The 27,338-nt window shown below is 36.8% G+C and overlaps 2 protein-coding genes across 2 annotated transcripts in view; one reads left to right on the forward strand and one right to left on the reverse strand.

The window, feature by feature from the left end:
• LOC310650180 (transmembrane channel-like protein 2) overlaps positions 1-13,332 on the forward strand; it is a gene marked incomplete at both ends in the record, with an annotated part of 77,740 nt that extends 64,408 nt beyond the window's left edge. Inside the window, 8 exons of the mRNA XM_083379011.1 lie at positions 133-285; positions 1,474-1,602; positions 2,385-2,452; positions 3,945-4,184; positions 6,870-6,995; positions 10,786-10,864; positions 12,174-12,288; positions 13,082-13,332. Coding sequence (XP_083235137.1) covers positions 133-285; positions 1,474-1,602; positions 2,385-2,452; positions 3,945-4,184; positions 6,870-6,995; positions 10,786-10,864; positions 12,174-12,288; positions 13,082-13,332 — 1,161 coding nt within the window. The remainder of the gene's footprint in view (positions 1-132; positions 286-1,473; positions 1,603-2,384; positions 2,453-3,944; positions 4,185-6,869; positions 6,996-10,785; positions 10,865-12,173; positions 12,289-13,081) is intronic.
• A 3,331-nt stretch (positions 13,333-16,663) lies between these two features.
• Positions 16,664-21,564, reverse strand: RPSA (ribosomal protein SA). The gene is made up of 7 exons (XM_083378405.1): positions 21,377-21,564; positions 20,153-20,320; positions 19,367-19,485; positions 18,848-19,093; positions 18,254-18,382; positions 17,786-17,954; positions 16,664-16,820 (listed from the first exon to the last, which is right to left on the reverse strand). Exons 2-7 carry the CDS (start codon positions 20,283-20,285, stop codon positions 16,726-16,728), a joined length of 891 nt encoding a protein of 296 aa, XP_083234531.1. The 5' UTR covers positions 20,286-20,320; positions 21,377-21,564; the 3' UTR covers positions 16,664-16,725.
• Between the last annotated feature and the right edge of the window lie 5,774 nt (positions 21,565-27,338).

Here is a 27,338-nt window from a genome sequence, read left to right on the forward strand (position 1 = left end):
AAGAAGAAATTAAAATTAGAAATCTGGATAATATAAAATTGGAATAGCAATGTAAAATATAAATACACATAAAAACACACACATATATGAAACCATAAAATTATCCAGAATTACCCTTTTTCCCTATTGCAGCTGACTGAAGAAGGTGTGATCAGGAACATCACGCATTGGACAATCCTAACCTTCCATAACTCAACTTCAAGGAATGGAAGTGGTCTTATTCTCCCTCCAATGGATCCAGCTGATGTACCTCGAGGACCTTGCTGGGAAACAACTGTGGGAATAGTAAGTAAATAAAAGCAGTTATGCTGTACAGTGATTCAGAGAATGTTCTGATGGGTTCATTCCAGTCAAATTAATAGCAAATTATAGTCCATGCGCTTGAAAATCATTTAATAGATTCAGAAAACAGTTATCAGTCTATAAACTTTTATAAAAAGAACTAAAGGAATAAGATAACATATAATATATCTAACATATATTCTCCATCTTTACCAAGTGTTGTCATTGATACTTAGTTCAACTACACCAATATAGTTTTGCATATTCCTATTTCATAAACCCTTTTTTATCCCCATAGCTTTATTTCAGATCATTGAAGATATTTCCAAAGAAGACTTGCATAAGGAAATGGCTGGCTTCCTTTACCATTTATTCTAGTCAGTCATATTTTCTGACACACCACAGTTTTACTCCAGAGGGGCTACTTTTCCTAATTTACTCAGGTCAATCTTTGATTTCAACGTAATCAGGTCATTTAATTGTGGCCTTCATCATTATAGTGAGATATTATTTATTTCCATTAATGTATAGTTTTCTGAAATTTTCTTCTACACGCCGACTTTTACAGAATTATTGGTTTCCTTATAGATTGCCATGCCACTCTGATGTAAGAAAAGCCTTTTAAAAAATTGGGAGTTGGGTACAGAGTAAGGTTGGTTGGTGTGGTATTCTGACTTGTGATTTAGTGCTCCTGGTCAGTAGTATTATTATTATAATCAGTCATATGTTTAGAGTGGATTTGGGATTTTTATCCGCCTACTAAGTCAGGGGTAGGCAACCTTGGCACTTTTATGACTCATGGACTTCAACTCCCAGAATTCCTGAGTCAGCATAGCATAGCTGACTCAGGAATTCTGGGAGTTAAAGTCCATGAGTTATAAAAGAGCCAAGGTTGCCTTCCCTTGTACTACTTAGTCCTTTCCTGGGACAGGCAGATATTGTTCTTTGATAGTGTTAAAGGTATCATCACAGGATTTAAGCTGTTCCAAATAAAGATGCCTTTTGCAATGAACAAATGGTAATTCTCCTCCTCCTCCTCCTCCTCCTCCACTGTTCCCCCAGTTTTTCCTTATTTTTATTCTCTCAGGCTTTCTTGTTCCTACCTACCCTAACAAATTTATTCCATGTAAAATAGAAAGGAAATTGTAGGAAGTGCTAAATAAATCTTTCTCAATTTTTGCTCTGTTGCAGGAATTTGTCAGGCTTACAGTGTCTGATATTCTTGTGACATTTGTAACGATCCTAGTGGGAGATTTTCTTCGGGCTTGTTTTGTCAGATTCGTAAACTACTGCTGGTGCTGGGACCTTGAGGCTGGATTTGTAAGTAACTATTTGCACAGGAAGCACAGGTTTTGGCTTAGAATAGATTTAAGCAAAAGCTTTAAGCTGATCTTTTATATATTTTCTTTGTTCTAGTAAAGCCTACATGAAGTAAGTTGCATAATTCAGCAGCAGCAACATCTCTTATCTTTCCCGTCTCAAATCATCAAGATGGCCAGTAACATTTTAAAAACTAAATGTATCTTTTAAAAAAAGGAGAAAATGAGAGAAAATGAGAACCTTAAAATATGCAAATATTAAAATGTTGATTATACAAATACAAGGCAAATCACAAAATTCCATGAATGGTAGTGTAAAAATGCTTATTGGCTTAATGAACTGTGCAGATAGGATTAGAAAAAGCTCTCTATACTTCGGGTGCTTTGTTTACTTGTTTATTTGTCTATCATTTATTAGATTTATATCCTACCTTTTGTACAGGAATGTAAGCTGGCATACACGCTCCTCCTATGTGTCTCCACAATGGCCAACCTATATGGACAGAGAGAGAGAGAGAGAGATCAGCTAGCTCAAGTCCACTAGTGGGTTTCTGTAGCTAAAGATGGACTAAAACTTGCATTTCCCTATCCTTTGTGCAACATCTCAACCATCTTAACCATACTTGCTCTCTTTTGTTACAGCTGATCCCCAATTAACATTCCTAATATCTCCACTTACAGGATCTTATAAAAAAAGAGTTGTAAAGGATATCAGCTTAGGTTTTGGGAAGAATTTAATAAGGATTATTAGCATTCACATCATATTTCTTATTTTCTCAACAGCCTTCATACGGAGAGTTTGATATTAGTGGTAATGTGCTAGGTTTGGTCTTCAATCAAGGAATGATCTGGTAAGATACTCTAGCATGTTAACATTATTAGCTAGAGAAAATGATAACAGTTATTGTTACATCTTCACTGAAGTGAAGGATGCTATGTATTCCATTTTTGTGCTTTTTCAGAGTTGCTGAAATATTCCATATTTTTTCAAGACATTTTAGTAGAACTAGGCCATCTTACAGAACTTTGTTTTTTTTCTCATTTGAATTCATCTTTTTTCAGAAACTGTGGGACCCCATGGGATCTCAATATGTACCTCAAACTGTTTCATTTCTTACAGATCAAGTTTTCATGGGTTGCATAACTGCCATGTAGCTCTTTCAGTTATGTTATTGCCCCACAGCTATGGCAAGTTCCATTCTAATTCTATTTTTATTGGTTAGGAAGAAAATGAGCGATATCTTCCACATTTGTATCTCCTTCACTATAATAGTGAGTTCATTACATGTTGAGATTTTAGATGTGCTTTTCTCTTTTATAAGATTGGAAGAAAAGTTAGGAGAGAAAGCCCACAGAAGTCAAGGTATCCTTGGGCCTGTCAGTAACTTTTGAAACCAATGATCATTGTATCCTTCCAGTCTGTCAGAACTGGATGTTGGGGGGGGGCACTGCCTTAAATTGGATCTGCTCCTACTTGGCATACATCTTCCAGAGGGTAATTTAGAGCTTTGCTTTACAGTGACTAGGTGATGGCAATTCTGAGACCTCAATGTTATTGTCCATACTATTTATAGTTTACATCAGGGAGTCCCAACCTGGGGTGCTCGCACCCCCTGGGGATGTGAGACGATATTCCAGGGCGTGTGAAAACTTGGCTTTTCAGAATTATAGTGTATATGCCTAATTCATTGCCGTTATTTTGAACTTTTGTAAGGAGTGTGAGAATATATCAGAAGCGTTCTAAAAGTATGGGGTATAAAAAAGGTTGGGAGCCACTGGTCTAAATATAATCCCTGGAAGTGATTATCTGAAGTTGTGGGTTGTCATAAATAAGGCTATAACATTCAAGCTTATTTTGTTTTTTTATAGAACATAGATAAGGCAATGAATGTCCTGTATCAGCATCTGGAAAAAAAATCCAGTAAATTCATGGTCTACGGCAAATTCACAGTGCTAACTGCATTGATTCACTCGCTTTCTGCATAATTAATTGTATTTACGGAGCGCCCCTATTTCTCTCTTTCATGACACTTTACAGAATGGCTATGATGTTAACTATTGAATAAGTTAATGAAAATTGTTTTCTTTTTCTGCCATTGCTGAATGGACTGATGAAAAAGCACATTTTTTGCAATCCAAAAAGCATTCTTTTAATAAAAATTGACATGATAAAGACACTACTTCTTGGTAAAAGATCTATATTTTGATTCACTATAGCTGGTTGATATGTTACCTTTTTGAAAGCAGGCAGTATCTGTCATCATAAAAGGAGTGTGTTTTTTGTATTTCTCTTTCCCCTCTACCCTCCTCTCCATGCTTCCCCCTACCCTGATTAACATACAGGATGGGATCCTTTTATGCCCCAGGACTTGTGGGGATCAACGTATTACGTTTATTAATCTCCATGTATTTCCAGACCTGGGCTGTTATGAGCAGCAATGTCCCCCATGAACGAGTGTTCAAAGCTTCTAAATCCAATAATTTTTACATGGGACTCTTGCTGTTGATTTTATTCCTTAGTGTGTTACCAGTTGCATATACCATAATGTCTCTGCCTCCTTCCTTTGACTGTGGACCATTCAGGTACTAAAAGAATTTCTTCCTGATTCTTTTACTTAAATGCTATTTTTCAATGGTTCTCAGAAAAAAAATACAAATTATGCAAATATAACTTTATATAATTTTCATACACTGAAATAGCAATTATAAGAAATATTAGTGAAGTATTTATGTACCTATCTCAACTGATTAATCAAAAATCAAGAAATATATACTAAAATTGAAAAATAAAATAATTCAAACTCATTTGTACACTGTAATCATTCTCATATGAATATCAAAATTTAAAGTAGGTTTGACTGATAATAAATTATTTAGATGTAAATGTTTATGATACTTCATAATATATCTACTAGTTGTTTTGTAACTAGAGAAAACAGAAGTATTTGTTTTAATAATTGGATTTTAGAAAAAGGTTCTTTCAAGTTCGCACATTAACAGCTAAGGCTGAACACATCATCCATGTGACTAATGGAATTAGTTTATAAAAACTGATAACAAATACAGTATGTTGCTAAGTTAATAGGAGTACTGTGTCCAAATAGGAAATAATAACTCTGCTCTCGTGTGTGTGTGTGTGTGTGTGTGTGTGTGTGTGTGTGATTTTTATTATTCTCTACATCCCTGGGAAATGACTTGGAATGAGAAAGAGTGACTATGGCCTAAGATCACCCAGCTGGCTTTCATGGCTAAGACAGAACTAGAACTCATGTTTTCCCATTTTCTAGCCTCATTGGACCTCACAGTACCACGTTGGACTGTATATAGTACTTGCCTGCCTGCCTTGGTCAGCCTGCTGCCCCTTTATAGGCTATGCAAATCCTGGTGCGGCAAGATTTTCAGGATAAGAACCATCTTTCTGAGGGGAAATCAAGAGCTCTGAAGGATATTCTAGCACTGTCTTCAGATTTTGGCAGGTATATCGTAGGGAATTCAAGAAATTTCATCAGGGAATTAAACAAGGAACCTATAGTTCTGATAGCAGCTGCATTCTCAAAGCGACAATTCTTATGGAGACCATATAAATTTGGGGATCACTTTATTTGGAGATAGATGTATGCATACTGTATTGGAGGAAAAGAAAATGATAATAAGAAAAAAGAGTTGAAAATGCTGAGGGTTTGGATAATATGGTCTGAGCTTGTTCACTGACTGCAAAACAAATTATTGGTGGATCAGACAGAACATCTGGTTTCGTAAAGAAGAAATGTTATCTTGATCAAGAAGATTGCTACATGGCAATATTTAAACTAGGAGGTAAAAATATAATGGTTCAGTATATAGGCGAAACTACCAGCAAACATAAAAATAAAAGTATGTTTTCAAAGCATTATTTGAAACTTCCTTACTCATTCTCAATGAACTGTCATGAGTGTAGAGAGTATAAGAATAATAGAAGCTGACTTGATCAGAGTATGTGCCAGGACTACTGTATTAATAAGAGTTTTGTGATTCCAGCGTGAATCAGTTTCTCTCAAATGGATCTGCAGGCTGGATGAATACCCCAGTGACCTCTAATTTGATTTAATAACTCTTTCATGCTGCACTGCAGATACTAACTCAGTCTGGGACCAGCTCAGAACAAACTGTTCTTCGGATTTTTATTTTGTTAATAAGAAATGTCAGCAGCAATATCTTTTGATGAAAGAAGGATTGTATTAAGTTTCTTTGGATTACATTAGACATGTTGTCTTTAAAATTCCATTAGAACATATCTCCACCTGAAACCATATACTGTTTTTCCATTAAAAAAAGCTGACGGTATATAATCATTTAGTAACTTTATGACACATCAAATTCTTACTGCATATTAAATCGTTGTTAATAACATGCAATCAGACTTTCACATCCTAACTTTCCAGTTGTATTGGGACTACAACTTCCAGAATTGCAAAGTCTAACTAACTGGAAAGTCTAACAATTATAGGCAGAATTTACAAGAGTAGAACCAAGTTGGAGAAAACGGCAATATATGGTGTGGTATTTATTGTTGTTTAAACCAGCTTATATTGAGCATTAAGAATAACATAAATTCAGAATAAGCATACAGGTAGTCCTCGACTTACAAACAAAATTAAGCCCAAAATTTATATTGCTAAGAGAGAGATTTATTGAATTTTTCCTCATTTTACAATCTTTCTTACCACAATTGTGAAACACTGCAGTAGTTGTTAAGTTAGTAATTGTTAAGTGAATCTGGCTTCTCCACTGATTTTGCTTGTCAGAAGGTTACAAAAGGTCACATGACACTCCCCCTGGACATTGCAACCATCACAAATATGAGTCAGTTGACAAGCATTCAAATTTTGATCACATGACCAGGGGGATGCTGCAATAATCGTAAGTGTGAAAAACAGTCATAAGTCACTTTTTCATTTCCATTGTAACTTCGAACAGTCACTAAATGAACTGTCAAGTAAGTTGAAGGTTACCTGCAATATCAATTTTTTAAAAAGAACATATTTTGCTGTTGTTTTCAAAAACATGTGTCATGAGATTGTCATTATTAATTTTTAGGTACTTTAAATTTCCAAATTCAGAAAAAAGAGAAGAGAAATATATTCAACTGTTTCTTTATAAATAACAGGCTGAAGATATTCAAGCAGTATATTCCGAAAATAAGTTGCATGAAGACTTTTTGTACAACCTGTTTGCTGAAGTTTGATTCCTGTTGTTATACAATCCTGTCTGTGTATTTTCTTCTTCCAGTGGAAAAAAGAAAATGTATGATGTCATCCAAGAAACCATCAAATACGATTTTCCACCTGTTGTAGCTAAAGTTTTAGGTTATTTGGCAAATCCAGGACTAATTATAACCGCAATTTTGCTTATGATGTAAGTTGCATTGACTGAGATTTTGGGATTGGGGGAATTGGAATCTTGTAGATAAGAATATATTACTAGATTATCAATTAATATTTGTCATGAGTTAAAAAAAATGTGTGTGGTGCATATGACATCAAATAAAGCAAAATCCTTGTAAATAGATTATGCAACTTTTCCAAAATTCTTAATCTGCTAACTCCCAAATCTCTCTTCATGAATGCATTATACAAATTGTTGCTTCCAGTGTGATTAACAAATTGATTAGCGATTTATTAACATTTAGTAGTGACTGCATTTTTTAGATGAGAATCTTAGGAATACATTGTTTCCATTCTCTCAAATTTGGTTGTGAACTGGAATTCATTATCTAGTAGTTCTAGTTAATTTTAGAATAGATGCATTATTCATAACAGATTTCAATAATTATTGATATAAAACTAGATCTAGAATCTAACCTAAATGAAATTTAAAATGAACTTTCAAATAGTAAGTGATTTCTCATACTATGGGTTACATAGTCTCCCCCCTGAGGAGAATCTGAGTAGGGTTTATTTTTAAAGATGACTAGGTTAGCTCAAGCAAAATGGGAGTGCTTTTAAAATGATTTCACTGGACAACTTCACAGTGAATCTTAAAGGACCCCTACTTTTGTCTGTATGAGCCAATCAGGAACACTTGAAAACTCATACTTACTTTGCACGGGCTTCAGTCTAGGACCTGTAAAAATGGCCAAACCCGGCTTCCGGTTTGCGCACGCGGTGCCTGCCAAAGAAGAAGAGCCGCTCCCTGCCAAAAGCCCAAAGCACTACCTAGCACTAAGAAGCAATCTGGAGGACCTGGGTGAGATTTTACCTTTCTTATTCCCCTAACCATCTTCCTGTGGGGCTTTTCTGAAAATTTTCTCCCCCTCCTTTGAAAGAACGGCGATTGTATACGTGGGGAACAAATTTTTAAAGCCTTAAAGCCTTAAAAGAAATCAAGTGACTAAGCAAAGAAATCAAGCAATCTTATTTGTACTTATTTAAAAACTTCTTTTTTTGTGGGGATCTACTACCCTATTTTCTGTTTAAGCTGTGAATTAAGGAGAAAAAGAAATGGACTAATTCTACAAAAGCTTTATATTAATTTGGGGGAAAAAATTTCTACATCTTATTCTACATGCTATTGATGTCATCTTGTGGTGAAACTTGGTACAGCAAGTAAACCTTCTCCTATTGTGAGAGCTGACTGAATAACAGAGCTGTCCTTGACATTATTTTCAAGATAAGAGTGGGAACACCTGGCACTGAAAACAACTCTTAAGAATTTTGGAGGTGGATAGTCACTGACTTTTATTAAAATAGCCTCCATGGAAGACTTAGCTGTAAACATCAACAAAATGGATGAATATATCCCACCACTTGATTATAAACTGATACTGGACACAATCTTGGCAATAACTGAACAAATTAAAGCCAAACTGCAGGATAGGTCTGACAACTCTAAGCCACCAAATCAAACTTTGACCTTAAATGATGAACTGACAATCCAAGAACAAACAGAAGAAGTGGAAACTATCATTAAAATAAGAGACTCCAAAGAACAACAAATGCAAGTTACAGACAACCTGGAAGTCCAAACTTCAACCTCAACTACAAAACTTACAACTGAAAATATAATAGCACCCAAAGAAACCAACATTAAGAGTGAAGATATTAAAGGCCTTCAAATACAGTACATTGAGGATTCAGCTAATCAAATGATAACCATAACACCAGCTTCTACTTTCTACCTAAGCCAGATGGAACTGGGAGAAGAAAAAGACCAGAATGAATTAATGACAACTATACTACATCAAACATCAAAAACTGAACTATTAAAGTAACCCTTCAATAATTACAAAGGGGACACTTTCTTTCCAAAACTGATATGTGGATGTGTTCTGTACCAGCCTGCTACCGGCCCTGCAGAAAAGGCAACCCCTTTACAAACGGCAAGAGGCTGGAATACGCCTGCCAAATTTATTACTACAAAAACAAACAAGACACGAACCAAGATACAGGAGCTTTGAAACACTATCCGAGCGGTTGCCTTCAGCAAACCAGCCCTCCCCACACATTCCCCTTATATAGAGTTCAGGGCGTGGCCTCTCTGTGCCTCCTTCCGAGGTGTCCCATTGCCTTCCTCTGTTTACTCCTGATTGATTGCCTCCTGCATCGGGCGTCCTTGAACAGGGCCAGCTGTGGGTCATCTTCATCCACGCTGTCAGGCTCACACAGCTGGGTCTGCATCGTGACCAGATGAGAGGGGCCTTGCTGGGGGCTCTCATCAAGCTGTCCAATCCCCTCAGCAAGCTCTTCAACACTCCCCTCCTCCTCCTCTGAGTCGTCCGACCCAACTCCCGAACCCACAGGCTGACCCTGAATCACAACAGGATGGTCTACCTGGATCCAAATAAAGGGTGTAGGAAGAAAGGGAGTTGTATTTGAGAATTTAAAGGTACCAATATGGAAGATTGATTGGCACAAAAAGAAGGCGAGAGTTAGATTTAAAAAATTAAATTTGTCTCTTTTTTGGGATTTGTAAGGATAGAGCTTAAAAAACTTCTTTTAATGGATTAAGGGGCATCTCAAAAAAACATAACTTGATTTTATATTTAGGTTTTAGAACTCTAAGGGAAAACAAAATTAAGCTTTTACAATATAACTCTGAACTATATTATAGAATCTGGAATGATATAACAAAAGATAGTATTTTAATAATTGATCTACTGTTAAGATAACATATAGCATATATTAGTTGTAATGATAGTGATAGAAATTCATCTCATATTTAACCCTTAAAGGAAAGTTGGCTATTAGAATTGATGTATATTATAGAATTTGGAAAGGTATAACAAAAGATATCTTTCTAATAATTGGTGAATTGTTAAGACTTTACTGGTAAAAAATAAGAATGTTTTGAAATGAACAATGTAAGTTTTGTAGACAGGATAATTACTCTTTATTGAAAAAGGGAAATGTGGGTTACCCAAAAATTAAGTTCTCTTCGATATATCATAGTCTACTCTAGACTATTTTATTGCAATTAGCTAAAACTTAAAAACAGGACATTGATATGTATTAGTGAAAATATATTGAAAATTCTTTTAATTGACTAGGTTACAATTAGAAATGTATTAATTTAATTAATTTGACTATGTTATAACTAAGGGAATCGGAGACGGAATTCTTGTTGATGCAACCTGAGCTATTTACAAATAACTTGTTATTTGCCATTGTTTATTTTTGAGTACCCAACCACCGTATTGCTTCACAAATACTTGAATGTAAATATTACAAAATTAATAAAACTTGTACAAAAAAAATGGCCAAACCCACAGGTCTAGCTTCTGCCAACTGGTAATTTTTAGGATAGTATATAGCTATACCTATTCATTACTGAGCCTATAGAAGCTTGTGGGTTAGTGAAGATCAGCGTCTTTATCTACTATTTTAAACTATTAACTTTTCATAATGGAAAATGTTTTCTTAAGTAGTAGATGGAAGAGCTAAATGATTGGTCTATTGATAGTTAAAAGTAAATCTAAGTCAAGGAACTGTTATAGCAGTTTTTATATAATATCATAACCTCTTAGAAAGCAGCTTCCTTCTGGTCCAACTCTGACTGCAATGAAATATTGATTTTATTCATTAGAGAAACAGCACAGATTTAGTTATCATATAAGATTCTGGATATCACAAAGTTTGATATATAGTATATTTTTAAAGTCCTATAAGGTATCCCAGATTTTTTAAAAATTTGACATTTGATTTTACAGTCTTGCTATATATTACCTGAACTCTGTGGCTGAAGGATACAAACATGCCAATGCAGAGCTGAAAAAGAAAATGCTAATGGTATTTAGTTTTGTTTATATTACATGTTAGTTTAAATGTAAAAATTTGCATTATTTGCCTTTGCATTATTTGTGTATAGACAACTATTTGTGATAGCTTTATACTTTTTTCAACAATATAGTTGAAAAAGTCATGTGCTCATTCATATGCTAACTGCAGTGTCTTATTAATTCCTTGTTAAAATCACAGTAGCTTCTCCAAAAAATTTTTTTTAGAAAATATGTAAAACATTCACTCATGGGTATTTAATATCTATGAAACACTGAGTTTTATTTTTAACAGACCTCTTAGTTTATACATTAAACCTGTATTGTTTTTTATCACTCTGAACATATAAATCTACTTAGGACCAACACATTTAGAGTAAACTTTGTACTTGAGTTTGGTATGTAACCTATCACTTAAACATTGACCAAGTAAAAGCTATGGGGTTCTATAAAATAATGAGACTATTAAACAAAGTGGATGAATGGAAAAATCTCTATGTTTTATTGTGCTCACTATTGCCTTTCTTATTTTAATATTTCTTTAGACAAAATGAGAAAGAAAAATACAAGTTGAAACTCAACTAAATTAAAATGTTCAAATTACAATATATTTAGAATACATTTCATATGATTATGTACTGTATTTTAGGACATGGATGGAATTAAATGTTAAAGGTACTAAATTAAATAGCAAATAGGCAGAGAAAATTCTTCTCAGATACTTCTGACTACTTCATATCATGTTAGAGTAGATTTTCCTGTTTTAGTCTGAGTATACTGTATATCTTCAGAGTGATATGAGATAGAATGAAAGATCAAAAATAAATTCAGATACTGCTCCAGTTCAGCCAGACATGAAAGCTGGCTGGGTGACTTTGTGCCAGTCATATTCTCTCTCTCTCTCTCTCTCTCTCTCTCTCTCTCTCTCTCTCTCTCTCTCTCTCTCTCTCTCTCTCTCTCTCTCTCTCTCTCTCTCTCTCCCTCTCTCCCTCTCTCCCTCTCTCCCTCTCTCCCTCCCTCCCTCCCTCTCTCTCTCTCTCTCTCTCTCTCTCTCTCTCTCCCAAGATGCCTCACAGGATTGTTGTGATGAGGAAAATAGGAGGAGGAAGGAATATTAGATATGTCTGGCATTTTGAGTTATTTATAAAAATAATAAATGTGGGATTAAAATAAATTATCAATTGCCAGTTTTGTTCTGATTTTAAATTACCTTATCCACATAAAAGTCTCACTTCAAGTCTCAATTCTGACTAAATTAGATATTACAATTCTTCTTTCCAAATAAATCAGGTATTTCATGACATCTGTTTTTATTTGTACAGCAAAGGGAAGATGATAAAAATAAGAATAAGATTTCTGCCAATTCTGCAGTACAAGAACTAGACGACTTGCTTGTTCCATATGCAAAAAACATGGAAGGACCCAATGCAGCTAAAGGTAAAGATAGTGTCCAATTAGTGTTCATACATATATTGCTTTGGGTGAGTTGACATAATAGAACAGCTTTAGTTCCTCTACCATTTGCAGAGTGTTCTCCCAAAATAAAAGACCAAATGTGCCACTCTTTAATCTTAAGTTCATCCTACACACTTAGAGAGAGAGATGGCCATCACAATGCTTATTCTGCATTATAGCTTTTCAATTAATTACTAAAAGCCAGCTTATTTTAATCATTAATCATCATTTAATGTTATGCCACAGTTCAGTTTGTCTTGTAAGGTTCAGTGAAATACCCTAAATCAGACCAGACTGCAAGATTAAGGTTTAATCAAAATAACAAATTCTGCTTTGTGCTCTAAAGGTGCAAGCACCACCTCTTTCATACAGTACTCATATCAGTGCACATAAAAAAGATGTGTCACTTGTATAGTATAAGCATGATTGTGTGCATTGTTACTCTTTTGACCCAAAGGCATCTCTGTTTAAGATTTAATAGTATCTAAACCATACAAATCAGGTGAATTTGTATTCTAAACACTCAATCTTATCAGTTTAGCTAACAGAAATCTCTAAAAATGTTATCTACTAAGTAATTTGCCACGCTAATAATGGTTAATTTGATCTTGCCTTTTAGGCAACCACATTTGATTTGCAAACATTTAGAAATCATCAGACACTTATATATAGAAAATGATTAATTCTTCACTACCACCTAGTGGTCACTTTCTACGTTAGCTCTATTAGCTGTAATACTGACAATTTTAGTGCAATGCTTTTTCTTTTAAACCAGATAAGCCAGTGTCACCAAGCTACAAAAACCATTCTGCAGAGAAAGAGACAGATTTACGTCCTGCGAAAGGAGTCCTGTTGTCATCATCACCTTCTGTGATAATGACCCAACCACTCATTCCAAGAAGAGGTGTGCCTTTCTCTAATCAACTAAAACCAGGATCTTATCCAAGGCAGCCTTATCCAGGAATTGGAGGAAGGGAACCTAGTAACAGTGGCATAGAAATAGCAATGATATCTACTAGATCATGAGCATAATGGTACTTAATGAACTTGGTTGATTTACAAAATTGTCCCATTGTTAGAAATTTAAGAGCTTCAGCTATCTTGGAAGGGTGATGAAAAGTTCCTATTCAGGGATGAAATATTTTTGCCAAACTCCAAAGCTCACTGGTTTCTTCTTTATTTATTTATTTATTGAATTTCTATACCGCCCTTCTCCCGAAGGACTCAGGGCGGTGTACAGGGCGGTGTACCTTCATTTATTTCTATCTGACACACAAATAGTTTACCTAGGCCAGTGGTGGCGAACCTATGGCACACATGCCAGAGGTGGCACTCAGAGCCCTCTCTGTGGTCATGTGTGCTGTTGCCTCAGCCCCATCTCCCCCTGCAGCCCCCTCAAAGGAGAGTCGCCCCGAACACAGTCTATGCACAGCAGCTTAGACAAGGACATGGCAGGCTGGCAGTGGGGACAAGACCCCTCACACCCTGTCACGTGCAATGATGCTGTGGGGCGGGGCAGCGGGCGTGGCTGCCATGGCACTTGCTGGGCTGCTTGGGCAATCTGCGGTGGGCTGTGGAGGTGGTGGGTGCCCTGTGGGCAGCCAGAGAGTGGAGCGGGCAGGGCAGGGCCAGAGTGGGCGGGGCCGGGTTTGGGGCACTTGGTCTCTAAAAGGTTCACCATCACTGACCTAGGCCTTAAGACAATATCTAGTTAGAGATGGCAGCTGGAGTGGGAAACATCCAGACTTAGCAGTGTTGACAAGACTTCACGTATCTAGAATCTAGAATCATAACTATAAAACTGTTTTAAAAGTAAATAAGAAACAAAGTTTTGACAAAAGTTTAAAGATTAATTACACCTAATTATGGTATCAGCCAAACTACTGAAATCCATAACCAGCAGCTTAATACAGATAAAACTACCAATCTCTCAGTTAATGGTTCTAAAATTAACAGAGTAGCTTGATTTATGTACTCCAAAATGTTACTATTGTAACAAGAATAGCTGGCCTTTGAAAACTCTTTGATTTCACTGTTGGCGTCTTTTAGGTGGCATCTTCTCCTGACACCACTTTCCCAGGCTATTACTAGGCACCACCCTGGCTCCCCCATAGAGCCCCCTCAACTGTGAGCCCATCCTAGCATGGCGATCAGGAGGGACATGGCTTCTCTTTTTTCTCTTCCTAAATGAGAGCTGGCAGTTGACTCCATCTCTGATAACCAAGTTTCCAACAATGTTTCAAAAGCTCCCTTTTACTTCTGTTCCATAGAAAAGCTTTCCGTATATTTACAGCTTATATATATTTACAGCTTATATATATTTACAATTCTTGCTAATATGAAAAATACATTATACACATTAGAATTTTAAATAAAATTTCATAAAATCAAATGTATTAATTTCAATTTGTAATCATAATTGGAAACAGTACAGCTTTTTCACATGTGCAATAGTAGCACTTCTTTCAATTCACTCTTACAATTTTACTTGCTTTTGTACATGATTATTTTTTTCTATAATATATATATATATCTATATTACATAGTATCTATGACTCCAGTTTACAGTACATCTGTTCAGAGCTGGAAAATGGGGAATTGGCAAACAATTGGTAGGAAAATCTTAATAGTTTACAGCAAACCTGGGCATCTTACAGTCCCCATTCCTGTCATGAAGTCAATTGGAAATTAAAAATCAAATGTAAATAAGTGTGCCACAGGGGCAGGAAAATCAGCAGTCTGGCTCCACACAGTCACCACGCTTCTTCAGTCTGCTGACAGCCACTGGAGATCAAGGAGAAAAAGTGCTTTTCTGTACCTGTGCAAAGTTCACCTGTCTGGAGCAGTCTTGAGTTGAAACATCCCAGTTTCTCATATGGTCCCTTGGGAAAATTGCCCATTCCTAGTTTAGAGTATAGCTATCTAACTTTTTAGCTTGCCTGAGCTGCAGAATGAAAAGGAATTTTCTGGGCTGCATATAATATATAAAGTATATAAATAACAAACTTCCTTTATATATTATCTTGCTACATTACTAGCTATCCAGGACTGCATGTAGCCCACAGGTTGGTCATGCCTGATTTATACATTATGAAGGTTATGAAGCATTACAACTATTTCCAAGACTATGGAATACTTATACTATTTATCTCAGAGCAGCTGTTTAGTTTGGAAAATAAAATTTCAGGGAACTGATTATATAACACATCTTTTTTCTTCCATAGCTAAAAAAGGAGCACTTTTGTCCATCTCTCTTGAATGCAAGCTAATTAAGATCCCATAGAATAAACTGGAATAACTAGAATAAACATGGCAAGCTAAGAAATGTAATTTTTAGAAGGGAGGCACGCAAGTGGTTTCAAGTAAAAAAAAAACCACAACCATTTGAAGTACAGAAAGCTGTGCTGCAGTGTTTTGCCCTAACACAGCGATAAAACTGTTGGAACACATTTTGTTTTGAGTTCAGAAAATTCATAATGACCTGTTTTCTATAACTGTGTTCCTAGAATTAGGACTTTTGAAACAGTTTAAGATTTATTCAGAGACCACAGCAATGTTTTGTTCTGATATTAAATGAATTCTACACATGAAATTCTGTACAACTCAGAAAATCCTTGTTAGCCAAATAGTTATCACAAGTTTACAGAAATCCTAGATTAACTAAACACATAATCTAATAACCCTACTCTGAAGTCTATTATTAAATGTTTTACTCTTATCTGAAACATAACAAAGGTGGCAAGGCAAAATATTTTCCTTGTTCCCAAACTATTTTAGAACATGGCATTAAAAAAAAGTAATGTTTTCCCAGCTAGCTGGCTGTTTTTATATTTTTTTAAAAAATGTAGTGGTTTCCCAGCTAGTTGGCTCTCCCAGCTATTCTTTGAATGTCAGACAATGCTAATGTAACTCTTTGACATGTGATTCAAATACTTTTTAAAAATACAACCCACCTTTGGCATTATTGTACACAACTTTTATGTCAAATCATCTTTATCATCTTGACTTGTATTCTTGTGAAGTGTGAATTTCAAACACATTATAGCAGAATTTGAAATGCTCAGCCAGCAAGCCTTTAGACCCCAAATTTAAGCTTGTCCATTCACAAATCCCACCCAACCTGTTTTCCGTATCAAAGGGGGAAAAAGCACTCCCTTTTTCTCATAGAAAAGATATCAGAAAGTAATGGGATAGAATTTAGGGAATAAAAATGTTCCTTTCTTTAAGCCCTGCAACTTGACATGCCATTTGCTTTTGGGATGGATGTAACTTCAAGCTTCCCTGTACGTAATGGCTGATCCTGCATAATTTCCCAGATCAACCAAAATGTAAAAAAAAAACAAAAAACGCAACTCAATCTCAGTTAACAAGGAAGATATTTTATTCTTCAACTGTAATTCTTGAATTGTTATTGCTTAATCAGGACCATTCTGTGGCAGTACCAACCCACTCAGTAGCCTGAGCAGTAGGAGCTGCAGACCAATCTTCAGTGGCAGTCTGTGAACTCCAATCCTCTGAAAGACATAAAATCACATTGGGGTTTGAAAAATATAAGCAACTTCCTGCATCTTCATTACCGTATTTTGAGATCATTCTCTGCGAATAGCAACTATATTCCAAAATTTGGAAATTTGTGTTACAAATATTTACACAAAGATGAACAGAATCAAAGTCATTTCAATGAAGTACAAAACAATGCAGGAACAGAGAATTCTGGAGAATTCCAAATGGCCCACTTTCATGTGAATCAAGCTGTTCTAGGGGGTGGTTTTGATTTAGACATAAACCCCATGAACTGGAAGGATTTTCATGTGTCCTGGATTAAGTACTTTCGTGAAATAGGAATATCTCAGGAACACTCGAAATGGCTTGATTTGAAGGATTTAGTTCAACTACATGCCAAACTGCTCCCTGTCCCCCCCCCAAAAAAAAACATTACAGAAGACGCTTGGAATGGTCTTTAGGAAAAGAGGATGTTCCACAGGTCTTTGGAACAGTGTGCCCCTATATCAGTTAATGTAAAATATTTCTAGTAGAGAACTTCAATGAATAAGGCCATCTAATTCAGCTTCCTCTTTTTAATTCCTCTTCCAGAAAATACCGTGTAGAGCCAAATTGTCTTGTTGTACATTTTAGATGTGGGTATTACCTCTGAAACCTATGCTATATCTGAGTAGCAATTCAAAATTAAAATTTCCAGCATAATATAAGTGGAAGCATTTAAAAGCTATAAAGAGGCAACCAGAAAGGGAGAATAAAAAAAAGCTAATAGATTAATAGAGAATCCAAATTGAGGTCTGTATATCCATGTCTTAAGATACTGGCTTGTACCCACTTCTTTCTCAAACTTTGCATTTCTTGAATCTACTACCTCCTCAAAAGGGAATTGGTTTATTAATTGTAAAAATATATATTTTATCATAACATAAATTACAATACATTATCCAGTCAGCATTCTTCTCAATTACTTTTTACTTACCAGTGGGGTAAGGCTGTATTGGGACAGAAGGCACTTGTACCCCTTCAGACCAGTCGGACACCTCAGGTTGTGGAGGTGCAGTGAATTCAGGGGCAGGTGCTGTCCATTCACCCTGGAACTCCTCCTTGGTAACTGCCTTATCAGCTGCAGCCTGTTCTTCTTTTTCAATCTGAACAGGAGGCAAATCAAGTTACAACTGTAAATTAAGGTTTTCTGGATAGCACCAATACCTTTCTGAGTTACAATTTGAAAATGAGCGATTTAGTACAAACTTGTACTGTGCACTGTGGATTTCTATGTTTAAACAAAGTATCTCTTTGACACATTTACTTCAATACTTCCTTTTTCAGTGTTGTGTTACCAGACACACACTATAGAAAACATATGGTCATGTTACCAATGCAAAACAACTTATTTTAATAAAAAAGTAATTACAAATCTAGTCAAATATATATGTTACATTTTTACCTCTTCAGGATCTCGGTAGAAGTAGAGATCAGGCATAACTTCCCATGGATGTTCACGGGAAATAGTGCCACGCATTCGCAGGACTTCACGAGCCAACATCCACCACATCAGACCAACTGAGTGAGCTCCCTAAACATTTGTTAGATAATGGTCAATTAGATTTTCAACATGCTCACTTAAGTTCATGAATAACTATTTAACTGAGTTTGAATAAAAGGATCATGGTATCAACATTCAGGAAGACAAGAAAACAAAATATAGCTTAACCAACTCAGCTTGATTTTCTTCAGCTAGCAATTGACTGCTGTTTCTTTTAAATATGTAGCAAGAATCACTATCAAACCCCATTCATTGAACCCAAGAGGTTCTTATGGTGTTAGCGAAAAGACTTGCAGAAGCTGATGTAGCACACTTCCTACACTCAGAAGTTCTTTGGATAGAAGCCATCCTCAACCCTGAGTTCTAACAAGCGTGCATATATTTCCTTCCCTCATAAAATTTGAAAACAAATTTTATATCATACCTACTCAGCTTTTTTGCGCAACCACAGCTAGAAGTGCTTTTTGAAAAAAATTAATGTATTGGAGGACCTACCTTGTTGTTGCAGGGAATAGCAATATCCACATAACGCAAGGGAGAATCTGTATTGCACAAGGCAATGGTGGGAATGTTTACATATGAAGCTTCAGTCAGCGGCTGGTGATCAGCTCTTGGATCAGTGACCACCAAAAGGCGAGGTTCACGAAAAGCAGCCTGGATCTGATTGGTAAATGTGCCAGGAGTAAACCGGCCAGCAATTGGAGTTGCACCAGTAGCTGCAGCAAATTTCAAAACAGCACGCTACAATGGGGAGGTAAAAGAAATGACAAAATAATATTTCTAGTGAACATTGCTCAAAATCAATAAAGCAATTATTAATTTTGCAAGTACAAGCAAGACTGAATTGAGTAATGTCATTTTGGAGCACCAGACATAAATGTATTTGACTTTTGTCAAAAGTTTGACCTAAAGACAATTTAATTCATATTACTTGTTCTTACATGGTTCCTGATGGGACATACATACAATCAGGATACAATTTTCATCTTCTGGGTACGGTAAGTGTATCCATACCTGCCCAGTATTCCTGGAAGAAATTACACTGACATCAGCTGGATTCTCAATAGCAACAATGGCACGGGCTGCTAGGAGCAGTTTTTCCCAGGTTCTCTTCAGATTGATGATGTAAATACCTCAATAAAAAGATGTAGGATTTTCAATTAAGTATGAAAATGCTCAACAAAATGCATAAAATCCAGCCCTCGTCTAACATTGTCTTCAAAAATCTGGAATGTGGCAGCAACTACTATCAAACCCCAGTCACAAAGAAACACTCTACTGGTGTTAGCGAAAATCCTGCCAGAATGTACTCTAGCACACTTCCGACACTTAAGAGTTAATTGGCCAGAAACTGGCTTCAGCTCCAAGTTTTAATAGTGTGCAGTTAAAACACATACCAACCTGCTTACTTAAGATTTCAGTAACAATAAGGTTCCATGAAAATATCAGCATCATAAGGGAAAATTTACTCTTGTACCACTTAACTTTTTTAAAAAGGCCCGTGAATTGGGAAGAAAAAAGGTATTTCAGTTCGTGACCTGTTCTATGAAGATTAATTTTGGAATGGATAGAAACTAGGCCAAATTAATCATGAACAGGACCCACTTGAAAGGAAGCATTAAAATGTTTTTCTTTTGGCACAAGGAATAAAACTCAGGATGGGGAAATATATTGTTATGTACCAACTTGGAATTTATAAATTGACAGCAAATTCCACTATTGTGCATAATGATGTTTCTGACATCACTAGCATAAGATGAAGTCTATAATTAACATTTTTTTAAAAATTCTAATTTTTACCATCACTTTTTCTTTTATATATATACTGTTCCATCTGAAAATCTAGATTGGTGCCTCCCAAATGGGTTCCTGCAGCAAGGAATTTGAGGACATCTTCCTCCTTCATTTGTAGAACATCAAGCCCTCCGGACATTGTGAAAGTTTCCCTTTAAAGCAACGACAGGAAACCTAGGACAAAAATCAGCAAAGTTAACTATTATTTTAAAGTTATGCTTTAATCAGTACTGCCCAACTATAAAATGGAAGCAATAACTGCCACTATAGAGAAAATTGTTAACTATAAATCAGTTTATAGTCAGAATCAATAAACTTCAGTTGCTGTTCTATTGTTTCCAACTCAGTTTAAGAAAAATGTTCCAGCATTCAGCAACTAACTTCTAATCTAAAAAACCTAATACTGTAGTAATCAAAATGAGGGGTTTTAAAAAAAAACGTACTCAAGAGACCAAGTATTTTTAATGAGAAACCTACACAAGGAAGTATACTTACTAGGCCTACTGAATGTTTTAAAATTGGAAGAAATGCTTTGTTTGGCCATAGCACAAGTATGAGAACAGCAGCTGTTACTCATTTAGGAATATGCATCTTCCAGCATTTTACAGGGGCCAGAAAAGTTATTCCTGTACTGTTTAAATGAATTCTTTTTAGTTCTTAGAAGTCAAACTTCTAAGAAAAATTTTTAAGAAAAAGGAAACCACTTTTCTGAAAACGATTCAAAGGGGGTGGTCACTCACTGGAAAACCTCAATCCATGCATCATTCTCCCTCTCTTATTCTTTGGGATAACTTTTAATGGCTGAGAAAGAGCAAGATGGAGGTATTTTTATGGCCAATATTGCGCTGTAATGTTAAAGTCTGTCTGGGGTACAGATGGGACCAACGAAGCAAAACCATCATGTTTTACATTTGGAGGCACATCAAAAACCTAACCATATTAATAATATGGCCTCGCATGCTACTCGTTTCCAGTGCCATCGTTTCAATTTTGAACTAGAGTAAATACAGGACAGCGCTCGGTTTGTACAGTTTCAAAAGCGTCGGAAGCGCCAGGATGGCGTTTTGCAAAACGAGGCAAGGCGGGAGGCCTGAAACATGCGGGGCATTCCGGGAACCCAAAGCAGAGGCAGCTGCCTCGTCCCAACGCCGCCGCTTCCCACCGTCCAGCCACTTTACGCGGCCCAAGCAAGCACGGTGCCGCCTCTTAAACACGCGTTACACGACTCACGAGATAACAACGCCGTATGAAGGGTTCTCTGAGGTCGAAGAGAAAGAGGGCCGCGAGGACTGATCACGGGTATATATACGCTGCTTGCCCACCAATCGCAGTCATTCCCCAGAAAGGAAGTGACGTTGATTGCTTTCCGTTTCCGTGCGCGGGCCTAACTCACGATAATTTCCGTTCTTTTCTCAGCGCCGCCATCGGAGCTGGGGCAGGAGCAAACGAGGTTAATATAATGAAGGAGGCGGGGAGCTAATAGCCCATCGCGGCGTTTCTCCAACTTGGCGACTCACAAAATCTTAAGTGTGGCTGGCTGCGGGATTCTGGGAGTCCACACTTCTCATTTCAAAAAACGCTGGTTTACGAATTCTGACAGCAAAATGCCTGACTGGACTGGATCTTATTAATACGGCTTTTCCCTTCGAATGTTTCACCGTTCGGTTGCCCTGTTTGTCGGCTCCTTGCCCTCATTATCCTCACACAGACATAGGCGCTGACATTAGACCAGGCTCAGCACAAAGAGAAATGCGAGTCACGACCATCCATTGAATTAAAGCGTTATATCTCAGGGGCGATTTGCTTAGAACGCTTCTCTGTCCCTGCTTAACAAATCGATCTAAAATAAAATATGGTTTTCAAACGAAAGAAATTTTATTTTTAACGTGTTTATACAGGCCACAGGCTACCAACGATTCAGAATTAGAATAAAGCTGGAAGGGACCTTGGAGGTCTCCTAGCATAGTCCAGCCCTCTGCTCAAGCAGGAGACTCTATCATTTCAGACAAGTAGCTGTCTAGTCTTTTCTTAAAAACCTCAAGTGATGAAGCATCCACAACGTCTAAAAGCAAGCTGTTCCACTGGTTAATTGCCCTTACTGTTAGGAAGTTTCTCCTTAATTCCAGGTTGCTTCTTTCCTTGATTAATTTCCATCCATGGTTTCTTGTCTTCCCTTCTGTGCTTTGGAAAATGAATTGACCTCCTCCTTCTCGCGGCAGCCTCTCAAATACTGGAATACTGCCAACATGTCCCCACTAGTTCTTCTTTTCTCTAGACTGGCCATTCCCAAAACCTGCAACCGTTCTTCATATGTTTTAGTCTCCAGGCTTTTAATCATCTTAGTTGCTCTTCTTTGCACTTTTACAAAAGTCTCAACATCCATTTTTGTAATGTGGCGACCAAAACTGGATTCAGTATTTCAGATGTGGCCTTACTAAGGCTTTATAAAGCGGTACTAATAGTTCACATGATTTTAATTCTATGCCTCTGTTTATACAACCAAAAATTGTATTTGCTTTTTTGGTTGCTGCTGCACACTGCTGGGTCATGTTTAAGTGATCATCCACTGGGACTCCAATGTTCCTCTCACAATTACTATTTTTGAGCCAGGTTTCACCTAATTTGTACTTGTACCTTTGGTTTTTTTCTGCCCAGGTATAAAACTTTGCTTTTCTTCACATTAAATATTGTGTTGGATAGGGCCCATTGTTCAAGTCTGCCAAGATCTTTTTGTATTCTGAACTTGTCTTCTGGGGTGTTGAATTCCTGCCACCATAGTTTCATCTGCAAATTTAATGAATTCCCCTTCTATTCCCTCATCTAAGTCATTTATGAAGATATTGAAGAGTACTGGGCTTAAGATAGAACTTTGTGGTACCCCACTGCTTACTTCCCTCCATGTAAATGTAATACCATTAAGGATAGCTCATTGAGTGTGTGACGCTGTCTGTCCCACATTTTCCTAACTTGCCAAGAAATAGGTTGTGGTCTACTTTGTCAAATGCCTTCCTGAAGTCTAAATATACTATGTCCACAGCATTTCACTGGTCTACTAATTTAGTCACTTTGTCAAAGAATGAAATAAGATTGGTTTGGCATGATCTGTTTTTAACAAAACCATGCTGGCTACTAGTTATAATTTTATTTCTTTCTAGATGTTCACAGATCTGTTTTTTTATTATTTTTTCCCAGTATCTTCCCAATCATGTTAGGCTTATTGGTCTGTAGTTTCGTGGGTCTGTTTTTTTTCTTTTTCTTTTTTCTTTTGAAGATGGGAACCACATCAGCTCTTTTCCAGTTCCACAGTGCTCCAAGATTTTTTAAAGATATGATACAATGGTTCTGAGATAACATCTGCCAGCTCCTTCAGAATTCTGGGATGTAATCCATCAGGTCCTGGTGATCTATATTCATCAAGGTCAGACTGACATACTTTTAGCATTTTCTTGCTTATTTTAATTTTTATTTATAGTCTGTCTTTTACAGTTAAGTTTTTGGTAGGTTGGGTTATACTTTCCTTTTGCGTGAAGACTGATACAAATAATGAGTTAAGCAGCTTTGCTTTCTCTCTAGTGCCTGTTACTTCCTTGTCATCTTCTCTCTTTAGTGGACCAACTGTTTCCTTGACTTATTTTTTGTTATTTATATATTGAAAGAAACTTTTTTATGATCTTTGACTTTTGTTGCAAGTCTTTGTTCATTGTGAGCTTTTGCTTTCCTGACTTCATCTTTGCAAATTCAGGCTATCTACTGATATTCTGCCTTAGTTATGTGTCCCTCTTTCCATTTATTGTACTTAATCCTTTTGTCTTTGTTTATCAGAGAGATCTTTGTGGAACCATGCTGGTTTCTTCTTGGATTTCTTGTTATTCTTTTTTAGTGGTATTGTGTTGGACTGGGCTTTTATGGTCATATTTTTCAGCGTTTCCCACCCAACTTGAGTTGTTTTCCCCTTTAGGATTTTTATCCATGAAATTTTGCTTCGGCCCTCTCTGTTAAAATCAGGTTTTAAAATTTTAAGACATAGGTTGGATTATTTCATCTATTTCTTCTGCTTGGTTGGGTGGCCTGTAATATGCACCTATAGTAGTGGTGGCAAACCTATGGCATGCGTGCCAGAGGGGGCACTCAGAGCCCTCTCTGTGGGCATGCGTGCCTTGCTCTTTGGCTAAGTTTTCGCAGGAAAAAGCCATTTCTCAAGCCCCTTCCTAGTGAAAATAAGCCTCCAGAGCAAGCACACCTCACTCTTCTAAAGAGCAATCTTGCAAGAATAAGTCTCTGGAGCCAGCATGCCTCGTTCTTAAAGAAGCTTGTTTTGGCTAGGAAGGGGCTTGAGAAATGGCTTTTTCCTGCGAAAACTTAGCCAAAGAGCTTGCAGTCTCTGCCAGATCTCCATTGGGATAAAGTCTTTTAGCTCCCATAGAACGCTTCCAAACGCAGGCAGTCCCTGTGTTTGGAAGTGCTCCATAGGTGCCAAAACATTTGGCATCTATGTCTTCTTTTCAAGCAGTTTAAACTGGTATGTTATGAACCAAGACTTTATCAGTTTGTATCTGGACAACATTTTTTTTTGTGCAAAGCTGATCTGTATATATGGAAAAAGCTGATTGTATATATGGAAAAAATGAATAAAAATATACATACATGTATACGTATACATGTGTGTGTGTGTGTGTATGCATATGTATGTATGTATGTATGTATGTATGTATATATATACCCCCTCTGGCAGTTTAAAAAAGAGGAACAAACAGCCACATGCTTCTCCCAGAAGAAGGAAGCTAAAGCCTGATGATGACGGATGGGATTCCGTCGAAACGTTGCGCCTACACCTCTAGTTCTACGCGGGGAAAAACCTGAAAAACCAAGGAGATATATATATATATATATATATATATATATATATATATATATATATATATATATATATATATATATATACATATATATACATACACACACACACACACATGTATACGTATACATGTATGTATATTTTTTATTCATTTTTTCCATATATACAATAGTAATTTAGTTTAATCTTTTTTTAACATTTGTATTGTGTTTTATTGTTGTTAGCTGCCCTGAGTCCTTCGGGAGATAGGGCGGCATATAAGTCCCAATAATAAATAAATAAATAAATAAATTTTTCAACCAATGTGCTGTCTGAGTTTACATGCTATTTATTTATTTATTATATTTTTATACCTCCCTTCTCCCGAAGGACTCAGGGCGGTGTACAGGGCAATAAATATAAAAAAACAGAATATAAAAGTTAAAATACAATTAAATATAATGCCCAAATTTAAAATTTAAAACAATAATTAAGAACATGTTTAAAACCCCAACCCTAACCCATCAGACCAGGTCAGATTGCTCAAATAAATACGTTTTTAGATCGCGCCGGAAGGAGCGAAGGTCGGGGGCCATCCGGAGCTCAACCGGCAAGCGGTTCCACAGGTCTGGTGCACCCACAGAGAACGCCCTCTCCCTGGGGGCCACCAATCGGCATTCTTTGATCAGAGGCACCCTGAGGAGGCCCTCTCTGTGGGAGCGCACTGGACGGAGGGAATATGTATATGCTAATACATATTTAATTCCTATCCTTTCTTCTTTCCTTCAGCCAGTGGTAAAATAAATTCCAGGTTTGATAATAGTCCATTTCTTCTTTTTCTTTCACTCTCCTAGTCAATCTGTCTATCTCTGCACATTCTAGTATTTTTTTAATTATTTCTTCATCTGATTCCTTCATTTTACCTTCATTTTTCCAATATTGCGCAAATATAATTCTTGCCACTGTTGTGACATGCAAAGTCAAGTAAAAGCTTTGTTTATTAGTCTTTTCTGGCATTATACCTAATTAAAAAAGTTCAGGTTTAAAATCAACTTGTTCTCCTAAAATCTTTTCTAGCCAGGTATGTATATTTTTCCAATAATTCTTTATTTTATCACATGTCCACCCAACATGATAATATGTGCCTGACTTATGTTTACATTTCCAACATCTGACATATTTTTAAACATTTTTGCTAATCTTGCTGGTGGCAAGTGCCATCTATAAAACATTTTGTATAAGTTTTCTTTATAGGAAGTTGACAGTCAATTTATAGTTTCTTTCCCATAAATTTTGCCATTTTTCTAATTCTATAACCAAAATTCTATATTATAAACAATTTTTTTCACCCATCTTATCATTGTTTGACTTGGAAGGTCAGATTGATCTTTTTTTTAAATTCCAGGCATACAGAGCTTGCAGCCCCTGCCAGATCTCCGCCAGATCTGGCACAGACTGCAATCTCTGTATGCCTGGAATGGGGCGCTTGAGAAACGAAGCCTACTGCCAGATCTCTTTTGGGATAAAAAAATGATTCCACACCTATGGAACGCTTCCAAATGCAGGAACTGGCTGCATTTGGAAGCGCTCTATAGGAACTAAAAGATTTATCTCAATGGAGATCTGGCAGAGACTGCAAGTTCTGTATGCCTGGAATGGGGTGCTTGAGAAACGTAGTGGTCCCTTCTGTGCAGTCACACAGGGTGCTTCAAAATGCAGGGAATCCCTGGGTTTTGAATAGCCCCACCAGAGCACAAACATTCTACAATCCACAATGCCAAACCCTAACCCCCCACCACACCCCAGGCCATCCACAATGCGAAATCCTAATCCTCATCCTAGGACAACCACATTCCTTCACTAACCTCGTTTCCAGTTCTGTGTGCAGGGCAACAAAAGAAGTTTGTAGGACTAAAAAAAAAGATCTATCTGACCTTCCAGCTTTTCACGGGAAAAAAAAAGATCTTGCAAAGCTGGAAGGTCTGGTTGAACTTTTTTAAAAACAGGTAGTTCCACAAGCTTCTTTTGTTGCCCTGCATGTGGTGGCCAAGAACAGAGCTGTAAAGGAGGTTAGTGAAGAGAGGCTTTGGGAAGTGAGGGGAGGGGTCTGCTCTGCCCTCCGCTGCCTCACTCCACCAGCATCAGGGTTTGGAGGCTTGTTTTCACCAGGAAAAAAACATCTCCCAAGCCCCTTCCTGGCGAAAACAGAGTCAAAGTGTGCCTCGCTCTTATTGAGAGCAATCCTGCAAAAACAAGGATGACAGAGGACAACACAGTTCTGAAAATGAAATTCTCTGCCAAATAATTTTAAGTCAATGAAAGCACTTGGGATTGATTTTCTTACTTTATTTGGATCAT

Source organism: Vipera ursinii (genome assembly GCF_947247035.1).
Source record: "Vipera ursinii genome assembly, chromosome: Z".
Classification (NCBI taxonomy): domain Eukaryota; kingdom Metazoa; phylum Chordata; class Lepidosauria; order Squamata; family Viperidae; genus Vipera; species Vipera ursinii.